We start from the raw sequence: 23,838 nt of genomic DNA on the forward strand, positions 1-23,838 counted from the left end.
AACCCTCAACATCACAATCGCTGACCATGATCCAGAAAGTCGACAATGAAGGTCTCTATTCTGTCACTCACCACTCTACTCGCAGCTGTTGCTGTGGCGCAGAAGCCGGTGACCGAAGACGAAGCGAATGCCTGGCAGTCGTGCACTTGGGCTCTGCTTGACAAATTCAACAAGGGAGACGATGGTTCCAAGGCTGCCTGCGACCTGTGGGGCTGCTTGCAGCTTATGTCTTCTCGATACCACCGCGGCGGAGGCCTTACGGTACTTTCCAGGGCACTCGATCCCGTTTGCGGCGTCACCAACTTGGGTAGCAATCTGCTGCCGAAATGGGACATGTTCCAGGTATGAAGACTTTGCAAGTCAGATGCAATGTACTGACCACAGCGCAGCATCTCTGAGAAACTACGGCAGGACACTTTCAGGGTGGCCACAACACCCGGGTGAGCAGCAAGCAAGGCTGACACTCAAAGTCAAGAACGAGAAGCCCGCTGGTCTCGTAGAAACATGCGGCTGATCACTCGAGGGCTTCAAATTATCTCCAGGGAGGAAAATGTTCTAAGCAGAGTGTGGGCTGCGTATCCAGTTTTCATCGGCCCGCTCTGCCATGCCAAGCTTGGGATATATTTGGAAGTTGAAAAATAAAGTTTCAGGTTCTGAGATGTTTCTAAACAAATCAACTTGCCTTTGACTTTGTAATGGTTTATTGGTGCTATGCATCTGCACTGTTTTGAGTACGAAGGAGGGTGCCTTGTCCATGATCTTGACGTCGTTGATCGGGCCGCGGAGGCCTGAAAAGGGGCTGGCGATCAAAAGAGCGCGTTTGGTTGAAGTCATCGCTACTAAGTTGAGGACTCTGTGGAAAAGGATACTGGTACACAATGGGGTCATGGTCCATGTGCCCGGGAATCAAGTATACACATACCATTGCCTGCATGTAAACGTTGATCTGCCTTGACCCGGAAGCTTACAAGCATCAATCAGACTCGCGGCAAGTTTCGCCGATTTATCAGCTCCTCGATTGATGTTGTTCACATAAACACACACTGGAAGCCGTTTTCTGGTCGTGGCAGCTTTGTTATTACCGGACCCCCCGCATGCCAACCGCACTCTGCCCTTATTCACCCGCACGTGGTGTTATGAGCACGGCGCGGCATTCCTGCTGCCTAAATGCTGCAGGATATGTGATTGAACCTGCATATACCCCTGGAGCTGCGTTGGCGTTTGAAGGGGCCAACGCATGCACATAACTGTTGAGGTCAGCAGATGTTCCTAGGGAGCATGCGACAGCCTTACCATTACATTCCATGGCGATGACTGCCCATCGTTGAATGCCATTCCGGAACGTTTGGAATGTACCGCGGTCTATGTGCCATACTATGGTTTTGAAGCAAGGCCTTGGTGCCCAAAGTTGTAGTTTCTGCGAAGTCTGCCGAGCAGTGAAAAGTTCTCGTGGCAGGGGAGGCTCATTTCTTGCATGGCAGTTTGCCAGGTTTGTACATCACTGGGTGGAGCAGTTTACACAACGTGACTGTGACTGACAGCGTGTACCATGCATGCACTCCATGTGGGAGCTCGTAAGTGGGTTGTTGTCAAACACATTTCAGCCACATCATATTCATAATTACCCCCTAGGTAAAACCCTCGGTCTTCCTCTCTGGAGAGTGAACTCTGCGTGAACTCTTCAACATTCCCCGAACGACCGTGACGGTTCATCGAACAGATTCCTTGAGCTGTGAGACAAACCATACATCTTTGCAAGATAACGATCGCTGAGTGTTCTGGAAGTTCCGCGGCTAGGGAAGGCCACTGGCAAAGTGAGACGCCGACCGAGGCAAGGTATAGCAAAGTGATAAATCATCTCAAGGTAAGGGTTTCCTTACTTAAGTGAAAGTGAGTTCATTCTAAAGCTCCCATAGATTAGCGGTCTGTCATCGAGTAAACTTGCTTACCTTCGACGGGCCCTCTCTGCATGTTTCGAAGTCTCCATCGGACAGCGCTGAGCAAGACTAGCCATCAACGACAAAACTCTTGAAGACGTGACATATTCTATGAGATTTTGAAGTCCCGCACCTTCATCATGACCGCAGATGAGGAGCAGACGTACGACGGGCGAGACAGCCCGGAGATCCCTTCACCCGGCACCGATCGAATCCTGTTAAGGCGGCCAAGCAAAATGAAACTTGGGAATATGCTCTTTCATCTATACTGTGAGACGAGAGACTTGGAAACACTTGACGAGGCAATATCGACTGCAACACGAGAGGTTTCCGCGGTACCTCAGGATGATCCCAACCTAGCAAGTTGGCTAGATGACCTTGTAAACATGTTCCTATGCCGACACGAGGAGACGCAAAGCTTGGACGACCTTGAAAATGCAATATCGAATGCAAAAAGATCAGAATCAATATCTACTATGGCCAATCACGATCCCGAACGATTACCATGGCTGGATGATGTTGGGCACATGTTATTCCGCCGATATGTGCGGACAGGAGATGTGGATGACCTCAACGTCGCGATAACGACTACGAAGGAAGCGCAACCAACGCCCACCTTGACTGGAAACGATCACAATCGAGCAAGCTGGCTAAATGGCTTTGGGGGAATGCTGTTCAGCCGATACAAGTTAACAGGAAATACGGACGACCTCGAGGCTGCGTTGTCAAATATGAGTCTTGCCGTCTCTTTGACGCCTCAGAATGATCCCGGTCTACTGGGTTTGTTAAACAACACCGGGACTATATGCTCTAGCTTGTATGAGGAGACCGGAAACTTGAGCTATCTCGAAACTGCAGTGTCTTATGCAGAGCAAGCAGTCTCTGCTACGCCCAAGAATGATCCCGACCTTACGAAGCGACTACACAACCTTGGACTGAGACTGTTGCGTCGATATGAGCGGATAGGAAGCCTCTACGACCTGAACTCTGCAATATCTATGGTAGAGCAAGCAGTCTCTGTCATACCTGAGGGCCATTACGAACGACCATCATATCTCAACAGCCTTGGGGGTTTGTTGTTGAACCGATTCGATCGGACAGGGAACAGAGGCAACCTTGAAGCTGCAATACTACACACAGCTCAAGCGGTCTCCATTACGCCCAGCGACCATCCCGATATATCGATGTGGAAGAACAGCCTTGGTGATAGGTTATTCCGCCGATATCAGCGAACAGGGGGCATGCACGACCTTGAGGCCGCACTGCTGAATACGAAGCAAGCAATCTCTAATACACCTGAGAGCAATCCCCACCTCGCAACATGTCCAAATAGCCGTGGAAACATGCTTTCAAGCCAATACGAGAAGACGAGAAACATGGACGACCTCAAGGCTGCAATATCAAGCATGAGGAAAGCGGTCCAAATAACACCCAAGGGCCACTCCAACCGGGCACGACTACTAAGCAACCTCGGGCTTTTCTTATTCCGCCAATACGAAAAGACAAATGACATGGATATTCTTGACGATGCATTGCGGACTGCAAAGAGTGCTGTTGATGAGACACCCAAGAACCATCCTGATTTGGCTAAATATCTAAGCAACCTCGGGGATGTACTGTTCTGCAGCTACGAGCAGACAGGAAACATCGAAGATCGCGACTCCGCTCTCAACCTTTTCGAAGAATCGACAAAATGCCCTACCGCAGTACCTGTGGTGCGGGTGCAAGCGGCTCGACGGGCTATTCGGATTTTACTAGAGTTGCCCATGTGGGAGCGGGCTTGCGAACTGGCCCAGGACGCAGTGAAGCTTCTTCCCTCTGTTTGTGACCGCTCATTGGACCGGCAGGATCAGCAGCACGCAGTTTTGCAGACCGCAGGACTTGCGTCCGACGCGTGTTCTCTTTTTGTAAGGACGGGCCGTGTAAGTCAAGCCCTTCAACAAGTGGAATTCGGACGAGGCCTCATCCTCGGTTACTTGATCGACAACCGTAGCGATGCCTCCGCCTTAAAGAAGGATCATCCTGATTTGGCGAACGAATTTGAGCGATTACAGCTTTTGGCATCCCAACCTATCGATGATGTTGTAGAGCCTAGAGCTCGTGACCACTTAATTCACGGGCGCACAGAAGCACATCGCCAATTGGAGGACTGCCTGGATCGGATTCGTCGTCATCGTGGCCACGAAAGGTTTCTTCTAGAGCCAACGCTGGACGAACTGTTTCAGTGTGCCACCGAAGGACCGATTATCATTGTAAACGTCACAAGCATTAGCAGTGATGCGATCATTGTTTCCAGCTCTGGTTGCAAAGCGATCAACTTGCCAGAGATCACTCCATCACAGGTCTCGGTCCTGGCTGGGGCCTTCGGAATGTCCAGATCAAAGGATGGATATGGCGAGAAACATGTTCGGGACATCAAAAGCGAAAGAGACGTCACGGCAAAATACAGCATCGGATTCTTGTCTTGGTTATGGAGAGTTTGCGTGAGGCCGATCTTCACGGAGCTTGATATTGCTCCTTCTGCGGAGCCTCCTCGGATGTGGTGGATTGGCACAGGCGTCGCCAGTTCGTTTCCATTCCACGCTGCCGGCCTCTATTCGGAAGGATCTCGAGAACACACGCTAAGTCTAATAGTTCCATCCTACACTCCAACAATAAAGTCACTTGTGTATGCGAGATCCTGTGCAGCGAGGGATAGCGACAAGCACGCGAAAGCTTCGGTTCTAGTTGTTGCGATGCCTGAGACGCCTGGCCAAAACCCACTCTCTGGGGTCATCAAGGAAAGTATGGCTATTCAGCAAGCTCTTGTAGATGTTTTTAAAGTCGAGTATCTGGAAAAGCCATCGGCGAAAGAGGTGATGGACAGGATGAGACAGGCAGATATCGTTCACTTTGCGTGCCACGGATCTTCAGATCGCGCAAACCCTTCGGACAGCCACCTACTTCTACAAACGACTACCTTAGAAGGGCCATCCTTGGATAAACTTACTGTGCAAGAAATTTCAGAAAAGCGAACCCTTGAAGAGGCGCGTATTGCTTATCTCTCGGCATGCTCAACGGCAGAAGTCAAGGATGGGCAATTCGCCGACGAAGCCCTCCATATTGTCAGTGCCTTTCAGGTGGCTGGATTTGGGCACGCAATAGGCTCCCTTTGGTCGGCCGACGATGAGACTTGCATTCAGGTAGCAAAACTCTTTTACGAGTATTTGGCACAAGATGGACGGAGGAATGCTACGAATCGAGTCATCGCGGAAGCACTACGTTATGCTACGCAAAAGGTCCGCACTGGCCGAGATCCAATTCTATGGGTACCATACATTCACTCCGGTGCCTAACCGTCTACCGTCGAGCCCACAATCAGTCAATAGAAGTCGGATGCCGCGATATTGTTCTGGATTCAGGGCTGAGATGAGCGTTAGTAATGCTGAAGGAGACAACGGGTATCGTGGCAGAGTATTTGAGGTGGGAATTGAATGAAAGGGCAGACTCCGGAGGCTGTGATTGATGAAATTGGAAGACGGGAGGCTAAGACAGCCGAATGCCCGGTGCTGCATGCTTTTCTTTGATTTTTGACGATATTCTTCCTTTACCCCTGGCTCGTATCCGTGTCGTTTATGTACTGCTATTACATTCGAGGATATGTAGCGAAGTCACTCAGAACGAGATTTATGCATTAATAACGTAATCTGACACCTGGCTAGACTTTCTGTCACTTCTTTCAGGTTCGTGCGATGTAACTAGGTATGGTGTGGGGAGTAGACCTTCAGACTCTGGACCGTGGTGATATCGCGATGGACGGCACAGCCTAAGCAAGACAAACCCAACGGCATATTTCTATAGACGTTGAATCCCGAAGCCATCTTCCCTCGTCACTCCGAGGTACGATCGGCCAATTTCTGCAATGGAGCTCACTCCTGCTAGTGCCATCGTCTGGCTCAGCTCCCTCTCCAAGATGTTCAACACTGCGGAAACACCGTTTTCTCCATCGTAAGCCAGTCCCCAAAGCACGGGACGACCAACAAGCACGAAGTCTGCGCCCAAAGCTATCGCCTTGAATACATCGCTTCCCCGCCTTACCCCACCGTCAAGAATCACAGGTATCTTGCCCGCGACGGCTTCCGCAATCTGCGGCAGCAGCTCCAGAGTGGCAGGCACGCAGTCCAGCTGTCTTCCCCCGTGGTTGAAAACCACGATGCCATCAACTCCGTAGTCAACTGCAAGCCTCGCATCCTCAGGGGACATGATGCCTTTGACAAGTATCTTCATGGACGACACAGAACGAAGGAACGGTATCGTAGTCTCCCATGTCAGGGCAGAGTTGATCAGAGCGCCGCCGGCGGAATCGGCGATATCCTTGGCCTCTTGCTTGGTTCGGGCGTCCATGAGGATGCGGTTCACGGTGGCTGCGCTAGCTATGGGCTTCGTGCTCAGCTCCTTTTCGGCGAGAAGGCTGCGGCGCTCAGACAATCTGTTGCCGAGTATAGGAGTATCCACGGTGAGAACAAGAGCAGTACAGCCAGCGGCTGTTTTTGGGAGTAACGGCTTAGTTCTCAGGAGCGGGCGCGACAGGGAAGAGTCAACTTACCCTCGGCACGTTTGATCCATTGTACGCTCTTGCTTACGTCGGTCTGAAGATATACTTGCACCCAAAGTGGCGGAGACCTTTCCGAATTCTCTCGAGCATCAGCTACGTCCTCTATCGGTGTAGAGGAGCCGGCCGATAGAGTCATGTTCAGATTCATCTTGGCCGTTACTCTTGAGGTGTCTATTTCCCCGTTACCACCAGCTAGTTTTTGTCTCGCTGTTGGTGCTACCCCCAAGGGCATAGAGTATGTATGACCAAGTAAAGCTGTGTCGGTGTTCACATTGCTCACGTCTCTTAATACACGTGGAATGACGAATAGTCTGACAGGTCAGTTTCTCCCATGATCTCCATCGACTAATATGACCTTACCGGTTGAAAGCACTGCTGTTCCTTTCCAATGCCCTCTCCTCGTCCGCAGCCCTCGCGAAATAGTCCCATGCAGAAGACAACATCTTTCTCTCTGCTATGTCTTGGATCTCTGCCGTCGTCAGAGGGTCCTCAAGACCGCCTCTCTCACTGTGTCTCGTCATTTCGTTTTCTCACTGAGTTGAGTTGGATGTTCGATAGTATCCCGATCAATTGTCGTAGGATTCCAGTCAAATAATGAATCAGAAGCATCGCCTTTAACATGCTTGTTTCGCTGCGTCATTTGTAGTTTTGACCACTCGCTACCAAATGGACTTGCCTGATCATGTAGATAGCCGTGACGGCCATGGGGCTCTGGCGTGCTTGATGATATCTCTGGCGCAAGAGGAGAAGTATGGGGCAGTAGAGCAGGGCTACATTTCATGTTAACGTAGAAACATGATATGGTTGGTTGTGGATGTGCCAAGCATATGGTTGGTACAGGGTTGTACAGACCTGCATATCCTTTGATAGTCTTTACAAGAGAAGATAGCGTATCTTTGAAAGATGACTGCATGGATATAAAAAAAGCGGGTTTACTGGCCCCAAGCAATTCTCGTAACAAGGGTATGTTTTCCCGACGGTGGTACTGAAGAACATAAGGAAGACTTGGCGGCGATCGTGAGATTTGGCGTTGCTCGTATGAAAGATTCCGACGTTGAAGTTCGTTTTCTCCATGCTGTGCACTACCTCTACTACTATGTGTTGTCTTCCATGCGTGTTTCTCGTCCTTTTTTTTCTTTGCAGCCAGTTGTCCTAGATATACTTGAACTTGCAGAAACCCCAAGCATTTCGGTGTTAACCTGTCACAGCACCCACCTACGGCTATGTGCCAAGACTCTAAGGTCTACAGCCATCCTACTTGCCAGTGACTTCCTGACATGGCCAGGGTCAGCGTAGCGCAGCCTTTATCTACAAGATAGTAAGGATGAATCAATCAAACGTTATTCGCCCTGCAGGTTGCGTGCTCTAAGGAATCCATTCAACGGCATCCGCAGACATGGGCATCGCGACGCAGTAAACATCATTCGCAAAAGGTGTCGATAAAGATGGGCCCTCTGCTACGGGCCTGGTTATCCGTCAACTTGAAGCTCCGTTACAAAGAGCTAAATCCGAACGGATTCGATGTTTGTCGCGGCTTGGTAATTGACATGGAAGAGCTGCATGGCAGACGACCCCCCACAACCCGTGTGACGCCTTTCCAATGCAGCACCGTGATACAGCCCACTTGATGAGTTCACGAACGTTCAAGCCAATCCCCTCTTGAAAACTCTGACTCTAGGATTCTCAACGCGATCATTCAATGAAATTACTGAGCGCGTGCTTCTTCTTCATGATGGCGTGACTCGCCACAGCCTATCGATACTCAACTGTGTTGATGGCAATGGCATGCTATTTTTCCTGTTTATATTCGGCTAACCTCATCATGTATGAGGTTTCTTCATCACAGGCATTGCCATCGCTACCTCTCCTTACGCATAAGCTCCACCTTCGCCATTCCTCATATCTGCTGTAGTCGAGGGGGATGACCACTCAGGCTTCGTCATGTCGCGAACTCAGGAAATCTCGGCGCTGTCGGTGGATGAGACACCGTCTTTCCATCTCAAATTCAGAACAGCCATCCGTGGGGAGGAAGTCTCGAATGCCTTGGGAGCGGATGAGGAGATCAGCCGAGAGACTGCTCTGACGGCACTGACTGCGGCAGAGGAACGGAAGTTGATCCGCAAAGTCGACTGGCGATTGTTACCTCTTCTGTCAATGCTGTATTTGATGAAGAAGATTGATGAAAACAATGTAAGTCCTCGGCGTTTCTTTGGTCAACTCACAACATGATTGGTTTGTTCTGACTTGGAAGTTTCGCATAGGCCTCCAATGCTCGCATTATGAATAAGGGAACGAATGAAAACATATTGACACAACTTGGAATCACCTCCGACCAATTCGGCATGATTACCATCCTGTATACCGTCAGTGACGCCCCCGAAAGAAGGGTGGGTGTCGACTTAAGCTGACGTTGGCGAGATAGGTCCCTTACATTTTAGCAGAGATTCCGTCAAACTTGGTCTTGAAAAGAATCAGTCCTTCCCGGTGGCAGTCAAGAATTATGATAACCTGGTGAGTAGTTGTAAACGAACAGCAACCTTTTGTTGTCTGGCGTAGCTGACGGTATGATCTCTGATTTTCAGGGGCCTTATCACGGCTTGCACCTCCGCAGTGACCAACCTCGCAGGGCTCTACACCGTGCGTTTCTTACTTGGACTGGTAAGCTCTGAGAGATGACAAAACTGAAATGCTTGCATTCATGTCTAAGTATGTTCTAGGCAGAGGCAGGGATGTTTCCCGCTATCATCCTCCAGCTCACCTACTGGTATCGTCCTGATGAGATAGCCGTCAGGCTCGTCTGGATCTGTTAGCCTCACCCTTTCCCCTTGTATTGCCAGCGCTGATTATCGAAAGTTACTGTCGGAAATGTCGCAGGTATAATTGGAGGAATTCTTGCATACGCTTTCCACCTCGTCTCGGGAGCTCACAACATTTCTGGTTGGCAATGGTAGGAAATCATTCTGCAACCTGGTTCACTCGCTCAATCTGCTGACTTCAATTTGACAGGCTATTCATAGTAGAGGGAGCTCTGACCATCGTGCTTGCGTTTGTGGTCTGGTTCTTCCTGCCTGATTGTATGTTAAGCGGTGATTGGCATCACCTGCAACCAAACCACCACTGCGTATCTTGGACTGACTCGAACAAAGTTCCTGCGACAACTAAGTGGTTGTCACCGACAGAAAAGGCTTTCCTACAAGCACGACTACCCCAAAACTCTCCAAGGGCTGTCGAAAAGAATTTCGTCTTCAAGGAGATTCTCACAACGCTCCGCGACAGAAAACTGTGGCTTTTCACGCTCAGCTGGGCTCTAATGACCACCGGAAGCAGTGGTGTCAAGTTCTACCAGCCAACCATCATTTCCAACATGGGTTTCAGGTGAGACAGCTGACCCAACTTACGCTCTTGATACTAACGGTAGAGAAATAGTGGTATTGCTACTGCCCAGATTCTCAACATACCCATGTCAGTCGTTACGATTGCCCTCCTTCTGGGCTCCGGATGGGCATCCAACAAAGCAAGAATCCCCGTCCCTCTATTTCCGATTTCCAGTTGCGTCATCACTGTGGCTTGCTATTCCGTTTTGGTTGCCTATCCTCACGACATTGGTGTCTACATTGCTATGATTATTGGGAATGCATTCTCTATCGCCTGGTTTCCGTAAGTACCTAGTAACCTTCTCCACTCCCATTGTGAGCGGCCCTCTCTAGCGGTCGTCTGCCAATAAATCTATAAGATCATCTTGCTCACTCTGAGTTGGGACAGTATGATGTGGTCGTGGCGTTCTCAAACTGTGAACGGAGCAACGGGTTCTGCATTTGCTATCGGTTTCGTGAACAGTTATGGACAGATTGGTGATGCTATTGGGCCGCAGATGTTCCAAGATGTCTATGAACCGCGGTATCAGCTGCCATTTGGGCTTGCCATGGGACTTGTAAGTCTTTGCGGGTTGACAAATGGCTATACTTGGTGGGTCACGCGTCAAACGGAGAGAGATACAAGGAGGCACAAGCTTGCCAGACTGCAAGCAAAGCTTCAAAACCAGGCCGTTCTCGACGACGTGACTGATAATGATCTGAAGAGAGACGCAGCTTGATCCTCTCGTGGGTACATCCTAGTCTCAGTTCACTTAATCGACACTAGCAAGCACTGTACATGTACGGTAGTACGGTACTATGCCACTTGGTTATGTGGTGAGGAAAGTGAAGCCATCACAACTTCCCAATCAAGTACTCAAGGTCTTCTCATGTGGTAGTTTAATTCTACGTCTCAATTTAGTATGTAACTAGCCAAGGGGGGTGGTAGATCATCTACCCCACATGTCATGCATGGTCCCTAGCCACTTTTGAGAGCACAACCTGGAAGTGAGGGGATATGTAACCTCCGCAATCAACCACAACCAAAACCCAGCACCATGACTTCCACGCAACAAGACCATATCGTTCTCTTAGTCGACACTCCCTTTTTTGAGAATCTCCCAGCCTGGGTCACTGACAATTTCACCGTCACCCCTGGGGGCTACCACGATGGCCAACCATCTCGCAACAAATTGGTAATCTTCGCCGATGGCACCTACCTTGAGTTCTTCAGCTGGTACGATAAGCCACCGGCCCTCGATGATGAGGAGTTGCCCATGAGATTTTGGGGTCCTAAATCCCCGGGGCTGATCGACTTCGCCATCACCGATACAACCCACTCCGCAGAGGAATCGGTGGGGACGGTCAACGAACGATTGTCCGAAGGGCCTGACAAAGACGCCAGTCTCGGTATCAAATTCGGCAAACCAATTGCGGGCTCACGCAAAAAAGCTGATGGCGTGGAGATCAGCTGGAAGGTCACGCGGCCGGAGTTCTCCCAAGGCGACAAGACGCCCGGTCAAGAGCTCTTCGCCGACGGCAGAATCGACGTCCCGTTCTTCTGCCACGACGTCACCCCGCGAGCTGGAAGGGTTCCAAATGAGGACGAGAAGAAGACGACACACCCTTGCGGTGCCACTGGCATTGCGGCCTGCGAGGTCCTCGTGCCCAAGCACCTGCTGACCGAGTACGCTCGTGTCTACTCCAAGATTCTCGGCTCCAAGTTCGAGCCTGCCGCCGGAAAGAGCTCGTACACCTTCGACACCGGCGTGCCGCAGGAATCTTCCCGATCCACGGTGGTAGTGCGCGCTGCTGAGAGTGAGAAAGACATCAGGCGCATGCAGGAGAGGGGAATTGGTTTCTCCGATCTTGTTCTTGTCGTCAAGGGCGATGCCCCTGGTGGTGATGCGAAGCGCCCGTTGGGCTCTACGGGCATTGAGTCTACGATCTGGCTGGAAAAGCAGAAGTCTTAAGGTGTTAGCGCGTTTCTGTTCAGACAGTTCGCTCTGGTACTTTCTTGTTGCCGATTCCAGATCTGGGGTAGATTTTGGGTTTTCCATTTTCTTAGAATGACTTCCCTCGGAGCTCATTTTCTCTCAGCCTAGGGTCACTCGTTTGAGACAACAATCATCAAATCAAAGTCCATTGAACTTGTCTGTCAATTGAAACTTAACTGCCAGGAACGCTCATGTCTGTGTTCTTAGGACTTGACGCCGGCTTGAACGTACGCCTCAATGTTGACGTCGGCCTCAACGAGCAATGTCTGCATCGTGCAAGCCCCAAAAGGCTTGCAAGCTGGGGCTGACCTTGAGACACGGCCATCCGACGTGCCTCTCAGCTTCCAAGACTATTTTGTACAGCTTCCTGGTCTCGTCTGGATCCGTGAAAAGCTCGCCCGCGATACCAATTGCCAGGCCCACCAACACCCGCGCCGGAACATGCTCCTCGTTCGACATCCAGATTCCGCAGATGATACGGACCGATTCCCTAATCTTTTCCTCCTGCGCCTTGACATAGCTTGCTCGCCCCAGGCCCAGACTCGGCGTGCAAGGATCATGCGCCAGGAGGATGATCTTGCAAATCTCCAGGTACTGTCGGCCGCTCACCGCGCGGTCGTGAATATAGTAGATGCTTGGGAATATTGAGGCACGATCCTTTAGTCCGATGTCGTGAATCTCGTTGAGAGGTTCGAAGGAAGAAGGCTTTGCTTGGTCCCAACTGTCCAGGTACCCCCAAAGATGATCCCAGAGATCTGTAGTACGTCGCTCGTTGCCATATGCGAAGTTGGTGACGCGTGCTGCGTGCGCCGTCATGCGATGCGCCCATATCACATCAGATGCTGGGCCTAGGCCGCCATCGATTCCGCAGTCCTCGCCCAGGAGCTCAACGGGACGTTTGACCATGTTCGCGACAAAGATCTCCTGCCTTAGGACGATGGCCATTGCGGCGTTGCTCAGCTCCGTCGGCTGTAAGTTGTGTTGCCTCATACGCAGGAGAACAGGCGCTGAGACCGTATGTCTGATGACCAACTGGCTATCGGATGGGTCTGGCATATTTTCCCCAAAAAGTCAGAAAAGTACCGTTTCATTTTTGGATTGGACTGACCGGTCATCTCGTCCAGGAGCCTCAGGAGCAACGCGGACACGAGAACCCCGTCTTCTTGCGGTTCCGCCACGTTCTTGTCGTTCAACATCGGAATTAAGATGCCGAGGCACTTCCGCTCGTATTCATTGGAGTCCCATTCCTCTGAGCGGACTGCCTCGAGGTATCTCGCCGAGACGGCCAGGACAGCATACAGTATCCCCGGATCCTGGCGCAAAGTCGACTTGATGTAAGACCCAAAAGGTCCACTGGGCCAGCAGTAGTCAAACTACGTAATGTCAGAAGGCTCTGTTGACTTCCTCCAACTGGAATTTGCGCCTACCCAGGGTATCAATGTAGTGAAGAAGTGTTTGACAAGTTTGGCCTCGTGTGAAAGCAATGGCTGCGGGTGAAGTGAAGCCTGGGCGGAACTGTCATTGACATCAAGGGTGTGAGTAGAGCCTGACGCTTCCTGTTCAATGAGAGGAGGCGCCTCAGATGCAGGTTGCCATGGGGCGTCAACAACATCACAACTGCCCTCGCTATCAGTGGCGGCAAGCAGCGGTCTGTTCGATCTCCTTCGATCTCCCCGTGTTCTAGACCGTGTTTTGGACAAGGGACTTGCGTCTGCGACTTCTACAGGATGACTCAACCCGCTGAATCGGATTTGAAGCTCGCTAGTTCCACCGCCCTTACAGGAAGCGCCCCCGGCTTCGCAGTTTGAGCATGTCTGGCCCCTGCTCCGAATGTTACCTACGCATAGTCAGCATTCATGTCATACCCAATGAATAAGAGTGCGGCTATAGTTCTGAGACATGGGGACAAGCTCACATTTCTTGTGGAGTGTACGGCATCTATGGCTATGCAACCAGTCAGAGGGGCGTGTAAGTGCCGCCGAGGCCAACTCACCACGCTCGGGATGACATGCGTAACCTCGAAGCATGGGTCTTCTCTCCCCCGGGCGCGGGGTTGAACTGTTTGATGATGACCATGCCGAAGTTAGATCGAGACCGAGGGCAACGCGGGGGGGATGATGATGGAAAGTCTGGGGTAGAGACCGTTGGATAAGTCGGGGCTCCTTGCTTTTATGGGTAATGGAAAGAATTGCGATTTGGGGAAGGCGGGCGGATCTTCCAAATGCGGTAATACCCCAACCAGCGCCACGCGATCAACAGTTTCCTGATGTAGTACATCGCTCCGTCCGACGTGCATGAGTTGCAGTTGTTTAAGAAGGTAAAGTTCCTCCATCGGAATCAGAGGGATGATTTGATGATGTGAAAAGGTCACGAGCAGTCTGCGGGCTCGTTTTCTAAATCAGGTATGCGCCATGCAAAGACCATTTTCGTCACGATGATGATGGGCTTTCCCAAAGGAAGAGAGGCCAAGGTCGAAAAGGCCAGGAAGGATATAAAGGACAAAAGTTAGCTGGCGAGCATGATGTCTTTTCTGATTGTCAGTATCAACTTCTCATCTAAGACACGCCCGTAAAGACCGACGCCATGATCGCATTACTTCTATCCCTCACCCTCATCCTCCTCGTCCTCGAGCCCCTGATAACATACCTCCGGGACAAAAAGCGCCTCCGTCGGTTTCCAAACGCTACATACTTCTCCGGCATATCCAACATCCCCTTCATGATCCTCCGCTACCGCGGCTTCCGCTCCAAAGAAGTCCACCGTGCCCACCAACAATACCCGGTCCTCAGACTCGGCCCCAACACCATCTCCTTCTCCTCGCCCGGCGCAATCCGGGCCATCTACGGCCACGCGACCCCTTGCGCCAAGGGCGGCTCCTACGAGAACACTCTCACGCCCCACGCCGGCCTGATCGAGGTCATCGACAAGCAGGACCACGCCGCCAAGCGCCGCATCCTGTCCAACGCCTTCGCCACACGCAACCTCGAGCAGTGGGAGTTCAAGGTCGCGGACAAAGTGCGGCGGCTGACGCAGAAGTTCGACCACGCCTGTGCCGGGGAGGGGCCCGCTGTGGTGGACTTTCGCAAGTGGGCTAATCTGTTTACCGTCGAGGCCATCGTGGACATTGCGCTGAGCCAGCGGCTGGGCTGTCTTGAGAGGGGGGACGATCTGGTGCGTATCACGACATCCGATGGGGATGAAAAGACTGTGCCGTTCATCGAGGGCCTCCATGCGCCGAGGAGGGCTTTGTCGATGATTGTCTGGTCGCCTTGGTGTCGGCGTGTGAAGCCCGTGTTGGAGAGCATCTCGGCGCTTTTCAGCACTGGTCGCCAGCTCGGCGAGGACTTTAACGACTTGCTAGAATGTCTAGTCAAGGAGCGAGTACGCAAACATGAGGCAGGAGAAGAGCTGGATGATCTAGCCAGCTGCCTCTTCCAAGACAAGGCTGGTCAAGCACGCAACCTGCAATTCGCCGCGATCCAGGGACAGATGAGTACACTCCGTGAGCAGACTCACCCAAGCCACCTCTCCAGCATGCTGACAATCCACCAGTGGACGCAGGCTCAGACACCACGGCGATAGCCTTGACCCACGTCATGTACTTTCTCCTCAAGAACCCAGACATGTTCAGACGGCTCCGGGAGGAGGTCGACCTCCACGCCGCCATAGACACCGACGGCGTCGCAACCTACGCCAGCGTCAAGAACCTGCCCTATCTCCGCGCCTGCCTCGACGAGTCCCTGCGCCTCTTCCCTCCCGTCTGTACGGGGCTCCATCGCGTTACGCCCCCAGAGGGTTACGAGATCGACGGTCACTGGATCGCAGGAGGCACCATCGTCGCGGTCCCTATATACACGGCCCACAGGAACCCGGCGTTCTTCCCCGAGCCTGAGAGGTACGCGCCCGAGCGGTGGCTGTCTGAGAAGGCCAAGGACGCGCAGGCTTCCTTCATCCCGTTCAGCGCGGGCGCTCGCGGCTGCATTGGGAGGAACATTACCTACATCGAGCAGATGATGCTCCTGGCTAGCTTGGTGCGGCGGTATGACTTTGGCTTTGACGATGAGGGGTTTGAGCTGGCTCACGAGGAGGCGTTCAATCTTTGGCCGGGCCCTATGCGTTTGCGCATCCAGAGACGACATGTGTGAGGATGCTTCTGAGTAGACAACGGCACGGCGCGGTGAAGGGAGCGAGCCCCATGGACAAGATAGGTTCAATTGTGATATGCCAAACTATATAGAACAATGGAAATGAAATCTGAGAAATTCTTAAGAAAATGCTCCAATGCCGTAACAAAGCAAGCCCGAGGTATCTCTGGGCTAGCTAACTGCCGATTATTATACAAAACCCTCACATCCCGTCAACGAAAAGAAAACACCGGCCAGCCCCCCTTAAGGCGGCACCCACCCAAGCTCCTCAATCGGCCACTGGATCCAAAGCCGATGATCCTGGTCCAACAACGTCCACGCCCTCGATATCAGATGCGTAGCCCATCCCTGCAGCCACCACTCGTTCTCCAGCCTCTTGAGCAGGATGCAAAAGTGCGAAAAGATGGCCACGGCCTCCTGCGTCGCGCCGGGGCTCTTGAGCAGCGGCAGAAAGTCCTCGGCCATGAGGTACTTCCAGACGAAGGCGTCGGTGATGTCCATGCCGCGGCCGCCGTCCCACAGGAACACGCTCAGCGTGCGCCGCAGCTCGTCGATGGCGTGGTTGTACACGGGCAGCAGCTCCGGGTTCGCGCACGTCTTGTTCACGAGGCGCTGCAGGTCCGCCAGCAGGTCCGACTGGATCTTGGACTCGTCGCGCGTGTGCATGTAGCGCTCGCGCCCGTGGGTGAACATGGGCAGCAGCGGCCCGGTGTAGGCGCGCGGGTCGAGGATCTTGAGCAGGCCCCGCGTGCCGCGGAGGAGGAACAGCCAGTCTGGGAAGGAGGACTCGCCCATGATCAGGGAGTCGGAGGATTTCCGGGGACAGGCCAGGGCTGGAGAAATGGTCAGGACTTTGACTCAGCAGCAATGAGACGTAAAGGGGAAGCGTACCGAAGAAGATGGTAAGCACGGAAAAGAGATACAGCTTCTCGCAGTTCTCGCCGTCCAGAGCTCCCATCAGGCCCATGGCCGTCCGGCTGGCCATCTGGTGATAGGTGAGCGCCCTGCTGATGAAGAAGTCTCTCCGTTCGGGCCTGTGATGGGCCAGGTGAAGCGCCGACACGGAGAGCAAGGCGCGCATGACGTAGTCGCACTCGAGGGCCAGCCGCACGACGGGGACCTTCCACATCTGCCGGACGACGGGGTCGGTCGACAACGTCGTGTAGGCGAAGGTGGTGAAGTTGTGCATCAGCTCGAGGTCGATGAGATTCAGCGACAGGTCGTCGACGCCTCCGCCTCCGCCAAAGCCCGGGATTGAACCGCCGTGGGTGCCGTTACTCGGACCCTGAGACTCGGTGCCCCCCGGCGACCTCGGGAGCGATGACGCGGAAGACTGCCGTTGGGACTGGAGAAAGTCGCACGGGACTGCGTGCTTGATGCAGTTCCTACAGGATGGTTTATGCTCATCGCACTAAAATGAGAGTGTGTCAGTATGGGATTTGTGTCACAATGATGGGAGACAGTTCGGCCGTTCCACACACTCCTCATGAGTGAATGAGACCGACCAGAGGAACTTGCGACATGAGTGAGAGGTCTCACATATCATTTTTTTCATCACAAACAAAAAAACACCCACCTTGATTTTTCGATTCTTACACGTCCTACAGCCCGTCCTCGATTTTGGATGTGAGCGTCTCGAGACCACGGGCGTCGTATTCGCATTCGCCGCCGTCGACGACGCGACCACGGTGCCTCCCGCGCCCATCGTCGCAGCAGCGCCGGGCGTAGTGGCCGTCGCCGTCGGCGTCGAGTCCGGCGCCGAAGACGACCCTCCGGACCCATCCATTGGGCTGTCCATTCCGGTGGGATGGAGGCACGGCACGGCAGCCAAGACGGGGGCCCGCGATCACACACACGCTCACTCGTTGATGTCGCTAGCGGCGGATCCGATCGGGCCTTGTAGTTGCAGTAGTAAATCCAGAAAATGACGACGACCGGCGCGCATTCGGCAACCGGCGCGGTAAGCAGGAGGACCAGGAAAAAAAATAACTGGCGCGCGCTGGGGGTGGGCGTTGAGTTGCAGAGAAGGAAACGTTCACGGTACGTGGTTGGCGGCGGCCTCGTTTTTCTCGGATATTGCACTACGAGGCAATGCGAATACGAGGCCAGCGGGGTTTCATAAGAGGGGAAGGGCAGGGGCCGAGCGGTCCTCTAGGTAGTTGACACCATACCTTAAAGCTGGAGTTGGGGGCCGGCTGAGAGCTTCTTCGCTCCAGCCATACACATCTGTCAGTCGACGCGCTATTACAGAATGAAGGTTGCGACATAAAAAGAAACTCACCTCCGCTCCGGCATTTGACTTCGTCCAACGCCTCACACTCGCCGGATTGAGTCTTGCTTGAACAGGTAGCATGAAAGTCATCTGAAATGATTGGTAACTCAGCCCGAGATTTTGTCCGTTGATCCTCTTTCCATTGAGACTATCTATCAGCGCTGTTTGGCCCCTCTACTTGTGGTATTGCTTCTCTGAGGCACGAAAACATCGCGCTCGCCCTCCTTCTCGACTGCCTTGCTCCTTTCCGCTCAATGGAACCACAGATGTCACGGGTCATTCGTTCCCTCTAAATTACCGCTCTCCCTCCTCAGTGACTAAACAACTATGCAATGTGACCGAGACCATTAGCAAAAAATCCCATGCCGCCATGATGATGGGATGAACGAAACATTTTGTCGTCCCGCGTGAGTCAGAAGGGTGTCAAGGATATCCGCGTCGATTCAAATGGAGAGATTCATGAGTACGTCGTCGTAGTGAATGGGTGAGAGGGAGCTTCGTGCAGGGGCGCGCAGGTCGGGTCTTCTTTTGTTTTTCTGTCCCAGGTGTGATTGCACGAAATCACCACTTCCGTAAACGCCGCTTGTCACTGCTGATGCAACGGCATCTCAGTGAGCCTATTCAACCCGAAGTGCACACCAGTTTATTTGGCATGCTTCTTGAATGCGAGAAGCTCGGAAAGGCTGCCGAGCGGGCATCCGTGCTTGAGGAAGTCGTGGGCTAGAAGCTCGTCCGCGGACGCTCTGCTCTTGACGTCTACGCACAAGCAGACCGACAAGAAAGCCTTGAGCTCCTTGCTCAGCTTCTCGGGCTTCTTGAGGCGTGGCGTGCCGTTGGTGGCAATGAGGTACAGAGCCTTGAGGGGCTCCTCGTTCAGGTAGGGCGGCTCGGATTCGATCATCTCAATAGCCATGATACCCAGCGACCAGATATCGACCTTGGGGCCGTACTCCTTCTGCTTGACAACCTCGGGCGCCATCCAGTAGGGTGTTCCCACCATGGTCGCGCGCTTCGACTTGGTCTCGGTGAGCTTGGCGCAGAAACCAAAATCGGCTACGGGGTTCGTTAGCAAAATGTATGTGGGCCTTGGTTCGGGGTACATACTGATCTTGACGTTTCCACGTGCGTCCAAGAGGACGTTGTCACTCTTGATGTCACGGTGGATAATGTTCTGGGAGTGAAGATGTTGCAAGCCGCGGCAAGTCTGCTTTAGTTAGTAACCACGTACGATCTGCGTGTGTTGACTGTGCTCACCTCCAAGCAAATGGTGGAAATTTGCTCTTCCGTAATGCTGGGGTTGTTGTCGATCACGTCCGTCAAAGCACCACCCTCCATGTACTCCATGACGACCCAGAGCTCGGCGTTGTTGTTGCGCAGGAAGGCGTCGAGGAAGTTGACAATGTTGCGGTGTCTGCTGTCCTTCATGACCATGATCTCGTTCACGATCAACTCCTTTCTGGGCTGGTGAGCAAGATCCATCTGCTTGATAGCGACCTGAGCCTTGATGCCCTGGGCGCGCAGAACCTCACGAGCGATAGGCGAGACAGCACCCTCCTTGACCTTGGCGACGTAGACTGAACCGGAAGCACCTTGTCCAATCTTCTTTTGCTTGGAGTATGAGAGATTCGGGTCGTCCTTGGAGACAGCCTCCTTGAGCTTGGCCATGACCTCGCTTTCGGACATGGTGGACATGCGTACGTCCTTCTGGCGCTCCTGCTGGGTGGGCTTGGCCGTCAGGGCAGCCTCCGCGGCCTTGACCGCATCGCTCTGGGGTGCGGGCTGGGCCTTGGAGACGTTCAGGGGCTTGACAGGAGCGGGCAGACGAGATGGCGGTTGAGCCTGGGCCTGAGGAGGTTGTCTCTGCTGCTGGGGGCTGCCGTTGGGGGGATACCTCTGCTGCTGCTGCTGCTGGCTGGGCTGGTCTGGACGGGGCATGCGTTGCTGCTGGTTGGGGTCCCGCATCGAGCTGGAGCTTTGTTGCGACTGCATTGGTGGTCGCGCAGGTTGGCCCGCAGTTGGCGGCGACGGTGCCGGGCGCTGGGCACGCAGACCGTTGATCTGCTGCTGCTGTGTCGGCTTCGGTGCCGGGGGTGCTGCCCTGGAGGGGTTGTATCTGTCCGTTTGAGGGATGGACGACGATCCACCGCCGTAGCCACCAATCTCCTGCTGAGCCATGGGCGTCTTGGTCTTGGGAATGGAGGCGTTGAAGACCTCCAAGTCCCTCCGGTTCTGCTCCTCGATCTCGCGTTCTCTCGCACGCTGCGCCTCGAGCTGCTTGAGGCGTTGCTCCTCGCGAGGGTCGGGCTGATAGTTGGAGGCCATGCCTTGCATCTGCATGCGCTGCTGCTGCGACTCGGTGGGCGACGGCCGCCGCGGCTGGTTCTGTGATGAGGGCTGGGTGTTGTAGCTGGGTTGACGCTGGGCCTGGGAGGGCGGCATAGGGCGAGGCGGCGCGACGCCGGCACCGCCACCTCCATATCCAAGCTGCTTGTTTTGCTGGTTGGCGGCGGGGGGCGTGGGGGTGAGGCTGGAGTATTGTTGCGGGTTCTCGGCGCGCTTGGTCAGGTCGGAGTAGAAGTCGAGGACCTCGAAGACGGCTTGAGGGTTACGCTCATAATCCTCCTTGGTGATGGCGGAAGAGTTGAGGAGCTTCGACCATTCGGGCGGTAGGCCGACGAACTCGCCGGTCTGGGGATCGAAACCAACGTGGACAGCGTGGGAGAAGTTGGTGGGGTTGCTGACACCGCCCATTCCAGGGCAGGCGCCGTAAATCAGATCAATCCATTCGTACAAGTCGTCGTCGCTCTTGACACGAATCTGCAACGTCTTGGTCTGGCCGTCATCCTCACCGGGGCTGTTGGAGGAGCCGCTGGGGTTTCTCTTGATCTCAAAGATGGTGCCGGCGGCTTCGACACGGCCGACGTTGACGACGTCCTTGAGGAACAGGGTGTAGGAAACCTTGCCACCCTCTGCCTTGTGGAAGTCGAGCGACTCTTTGCGCAGGATGAGGTATTTCTGCTTCCATGGGTTGATGAAGTTCTTTGACTCCTTCACGGAGGCCCAGCCCTCCTTCTTGACGGCAACGCCTCCCATACCATCCATCTGGTTCGACTGTTGACGGGCGATCGGGAGGGAGATGGTGGAGCCGGTGTAGGTCGAGGTCGCGGTGCTCCGGATGGGGGAGATGGCCATGTTGGCCATGTTGCCTGGTAGATTATTGTTGGGAACGAGATTTAGACGTGGTCGATCGGTCGGAGGTCGTGGCGCCGGGCCTGGGTTCATGAACTGGCCGGACGAGTACACACTGCGTTCGTTAGCCATGATTGCGCAGCGTGGACGACGACGGAGGCGGGCGCGGTCTGCATGCGATGGAAGTGTTCGAATGGGTGAAACGACTTTGTGGAGGATGACAAGTAAAAGAACAACAAAGTAGTGTGAAGTTTTGCCGCCGACGACGAGCGGGTGAAGCGAAGGACGGCAAAAGGGGGGGTTTGATTGGGATATGGAGAGGCAAAGGTGTGGAATGGGAACAGCGCAATTAGCAGGCTGTTGGCGGTTGACAATCGGTGAGGTGCGCCATGACAGATCGAGTCGAAATTAACCCCACTTCTAGCCTCGCTGAAGGAGTCGAGTCGAGTCGCTTCGCTGCTGGAGGGAGGCAAAGAGACAGGCAAGACACCCAGGCACTAGCAGTGTGTGTGTGTGTGTGCTGTTACTGTCTGGTGTGTGTGCTGTGCGGCGCAGTACTGACTGCTAGGAGGACTGGGCTGGGCTGGGCTGGGCTGCTTTTTGCTGCCCGCTTTCTGCCTGGGCTGGTTGTTGCTTGTTGCTTGGTTGCTGGCTGCTGATTGATGCGTGGTGCCTGCAAGCCCAACCTAGAGAGAACCGGCCGATTGCGGTAGAGGGAGGGACGGGAGTAGTGGAATGGGGGGCGGAGAGGCAGGAATCGGGATTAGGGATGGATGGGATGCAGCCCAGCAGCAACGGAGGAGGGGGAAGGGATGATGCGGGTGCTAAGATGCGGGTGCAAGTGCAGAGAACACGGACAGTACCTAGACTGAAGACAGACAGCCCGACAGACAGACAGACTAGACTGATGAAATGCGATGCGATGCGATGCGATGCAATGTGGTGCAGAGCCGACGTTGGCAAAATGCACAGCGTCCAACGCAGGCAAGGCAAAGCAAGGTCGGGTCGGGTAGGAAGGCAACGGAAGACCAACAACAAACCAAGCAAGAGGGAGATGCTTACCTGTTCTGCGTCGCCATCTCTTCTCTTCCAGCTTTCCTCGCAGGGAAATGGCAGGCGATTACAGTTTAATAGAGGCGGGTTGTTTCTGTGGCTGTCCTCGGATGCGAGCCCCCGGGCAATGGCTTAAGGTATGGAACACGCGATGTTTCGTAGACTCGCTGGTACTCTGTACTTGCGCCTCCTGGGGCTCCGCTAATATGCTGGGCCTGCTGGCCTGCTGTGGGCTGTGGGCAGTGGTTACCGTTACGGCCTGGGCCTGGTTCGGACGTCAAGATCCTTGGGTACCTGTTCCTCTTTCTTTTCTTCTTCTTCTTCGTTGGCCTGCTGCGCTGCTGTTGCCCCTGTCGCTCCTGTGCAGGTATCTTTAGAATGGGGAATGCAATGGAACAGGGGCATGTAAGTAGTGAGTAGCGTAGCTGTGGGCACCGCAAGCTTCTCGAAGGCTATCCGTACCGGACCAGAGACTCTTTGACGGCGGGTCGATGGATGATGGCCAGAGAGTGGCCAAATAAGGGGGCTGTTGCCAAACAATACAAAAGCTTGACGACGGTGCAGCGGTGCCAGCAAAGGACAGGATGAGACGAGCAGCAAAGACTCCTAGGATGGTAAGGAGGAGAGGTAGGAGGAGAGGTAGAAGAAGGAAAAGAAGGATGAAGCAAGCGAGAGAGCAGCGAGATTCAAGGACGATAATCGGATGGGGGTGTCTGTCTGGCAGTGGTCTGGTCTTGTGTGTCTGTGGTTTGGAGGAAAGGGGCGACACACACGCCTTGTTGTTGGACGCCTTCTAGTCGTGGTCGATCAGCCGAAAGGAGGGGAGGGGAGGCATGTGCAGCCCAAGTCAAACAGAAGTACTGTATCCGTATACGTACACCACTACACCTAAGCACCTAAGGTAGGTATTGTGCAGATACAGCTGCAGCTGCAGTCCATCCACTTGGACTCCTGCTGGAGAGTTGCTGAAGACTCTGTGACTCTCTGACGCGGTTGAGATAAAGATAAATCTGTATGACACGGAGAGGCGGATACACGCTCAGAATGCAGAATCAAGGCCTGCAATTGGGGCCTGGAGTCCAAGCCAAGAGTTGATGCGTCGAGGCTATTTGGGGAGAGGCATGTACTATGTAGGGCGGCGTCAAGGGGTCTTGGTTGGTGGTTCATGGTCTTTGGTCTTGGCCAAACGGATGCTGTCAAGCGCGCGATTCTCTCTATCTCTCTCTTAATACTTACCATCCACAAGGCATATGCAAAAGTTCGAAACGGGCTATTTGCAGCAAGGCTAGGAGAATTAT

The 23,838-nt window shown here is 53.7% G+C and overlaps 9 protein-coding genes across 9 annotated transcripts; 5 read left to right on the forward strand and 4 right to left on the reverse strand.

Moving 5' to 3' along the window:
- Positions 1-45: 45 nt before the first annotated feature.
- On the forward strand, positions 46-398 carry CGGC5_v001480 (uncharacterized protein; the record flags this gene model as incomplete). The annotated part of the gene is made up of 2 exons (XM_032034541.1): positions 46-342; positions 390-398. The coding sequence occupies 2 exons, from the start codon at positions 46-48 to the stop codon at positions 396-398; spliced, it is 306 nt and encodes a 101-aa protein (XP_031886215.1).
- A 1,164-nt stretch (positions 399-1,562) lies between these two features.
- CGGC5_v001481 (uncharacterized protein) lies at positions 1,563-2,000 on the forward strand (the record flags this gene model as incomplete). The annotated part of the gene is made up of 5 exons (XM_032034543.1): positions 1,563-1,574; positions 1,633-1,661; positions 1,721-1,732; positions 1,786-1,864; positions 1,917-2,000. 5 exons carry the CDS (start codon positions 1,563-1,565, stop codon positions 1,998-2,000), a joined length of 216 nt encoding a protein of 71 aa, XP_031886355.1.
- Positions 2,001-5,771: 3,771 nt separating this feature from the next.
- On the reverse strand, positions 5,772-7,052 carry haox (Hydroxyacid oxidase; the record flags this gene model as incomplete). Its single annotated transcript, XM_032034544.2, has 3 exons — positions 5,772-6,460; positions 6,523-6,842; positions 6,892-7,052. The coding sequence occupies 3 exons, from the start codon at positions 7,050-7,052 to the stop codon at positions 5,772-5,774; spliced, it is 1,170 nt and encodes a 389-aa protein (XP_031886353.2).
- A 1,420-nt stretch (positions 7,053-8,472) lies between these two features.
- prlL-13 (MFS transporter prlL) lies at positions 8,473-10,192 on the forward strand (the record flags this gene model as incomplete). Its single annotated transcript, XM_032034546.2, has 9 exons — positions 8,473-8,721; positions 8,793-8,894; positions 8,954-9,042; positions 9,114-9,189; positions 9,249-9,336; positions 9,385-9,478; positions 9,538-9,605; positions 9,678-9,906; positions 9,958-10,192. The coding sequence occupies 9 exons, from the start codon at positions 8,473-8,475 to the stop codon at positions 10,190-10,192; spliced, it is 1,230 nt and encodes a 409-aa protein (XP_031886352.2).
- Positions 10,193-10,942: 750 nt separating this feature from the next.
- Positions 10,943-11,857, forward strand: CGGC5_v001484 (uncharacterized protein; the record flags this gene model as incomplete). Its single annotated transcript, XM_032034547.1, has 1 exon — positions 10,943-11,857. The coding sequence occupies one exon, from the start codon at positions 10,943-10,945 to the stop codon at positions 11,855-11,857; it is 915 nt and encodes a 304-aa protein (XP_031886351.1).
- A 227-nt stretch (positions 11,858-12,084) lies between these two features.
- On the reverse strand, positions 12,085-13,957 carry CGGC5_v001485 (uncharacterized protein; the record flags this gene model as incomplete). The annotated part of the gene is made up of 6 exons (XM_066150838.1): positions 12,085-12,147; positions 12,191-12,930; positions 12,990-13,254; positions 13,309-13,718; positions 13,797-13,825; positions 13,875-13,957. 6 exons carry the CDS (start codon positions 13,955-13,957, stop codon positions 12,085-12,087), a joined length of 1,590 nt encoding a protein of 529 aa, XP_066009797.1.
- Positions 13,958-14,464: 507 nt separating this feature from the next.
- Positions 14,465-16,026, forward strand: FCK2-0 (Cytochrome P450 monooxygenase FCK2; the record flags this gene model as incomplete). Its single annotated transcript, XM_032034549.1, has 2 exons — positions 14,465-15,383; positions 15,434-16,026. The coding sequence occupies 2 exons, from the start codon at positions 14,465-14,467 to the stop codon at positions 16,024-16,026; spliced, it is 1,512 nt and encodes a 503-aa protein (XP_031886226.1).
- A 243-nt stretch (positions 16,027-16,269) lies between these two features.
- CGGC5_v001487 (Sterol uptake control protein 2) lies at positions 16,270-17,824 on the reverse strand (the record flags this gene model as incomplete). Its single annotated transcript, XM_032034550.1, has 3 exons — positions 16,270-16,859; positions 16,918-17,437; positions 17,603-17,824. 3 exons carry the CDS (start codon positions 17,822-17,824, stop codon positions 16,270-16,272), a joined length of 1,332 nt encoding a protein of 443 aa, XP_031886357.1.
- A 1,117-nt stretch (positions 17,825-18,941) lies between these two features.
- Positions 18,942-22,566, reverse strand: CLA4-0 (Serine/threonine-protein kinase CLA4; the record flags this gene model as incomplete). The annotated part of the gene is made up of 4 exons (XM_032034551.2): positions 18,942-19,351; positions 19,403-19,502; positions 19,553-21,602; positions 22,550-22,566. The coding sequence occupies 4 exons, from the start codon at positions 22,564-22,566 to the stop codon at positions 18,942-18,944; spliced, it is 2,577 nt and encodes an 858-aa protein (XP_031886356.2).
- Positions 22,567-23,838: the final 1,272 nt, after the last annotated feature.

The sequence above is a fragment of the Colletotrichum fructicola genome, assembly GCF_000319635.2.
Source record: "Colletotrichum fructicola Nara gc5 chromosome Unknown KSG_Nara_v1_contig01, whole genome shotgun sequence".
NCBI classification, from domain to species: domain Eukaryota; kingdom Fungi; phylum Ascomycota; class Sordariomycetes; order Glomerellales; family Glomerellaceae; genus Colletotrichum; species Colletotrichum fructicola.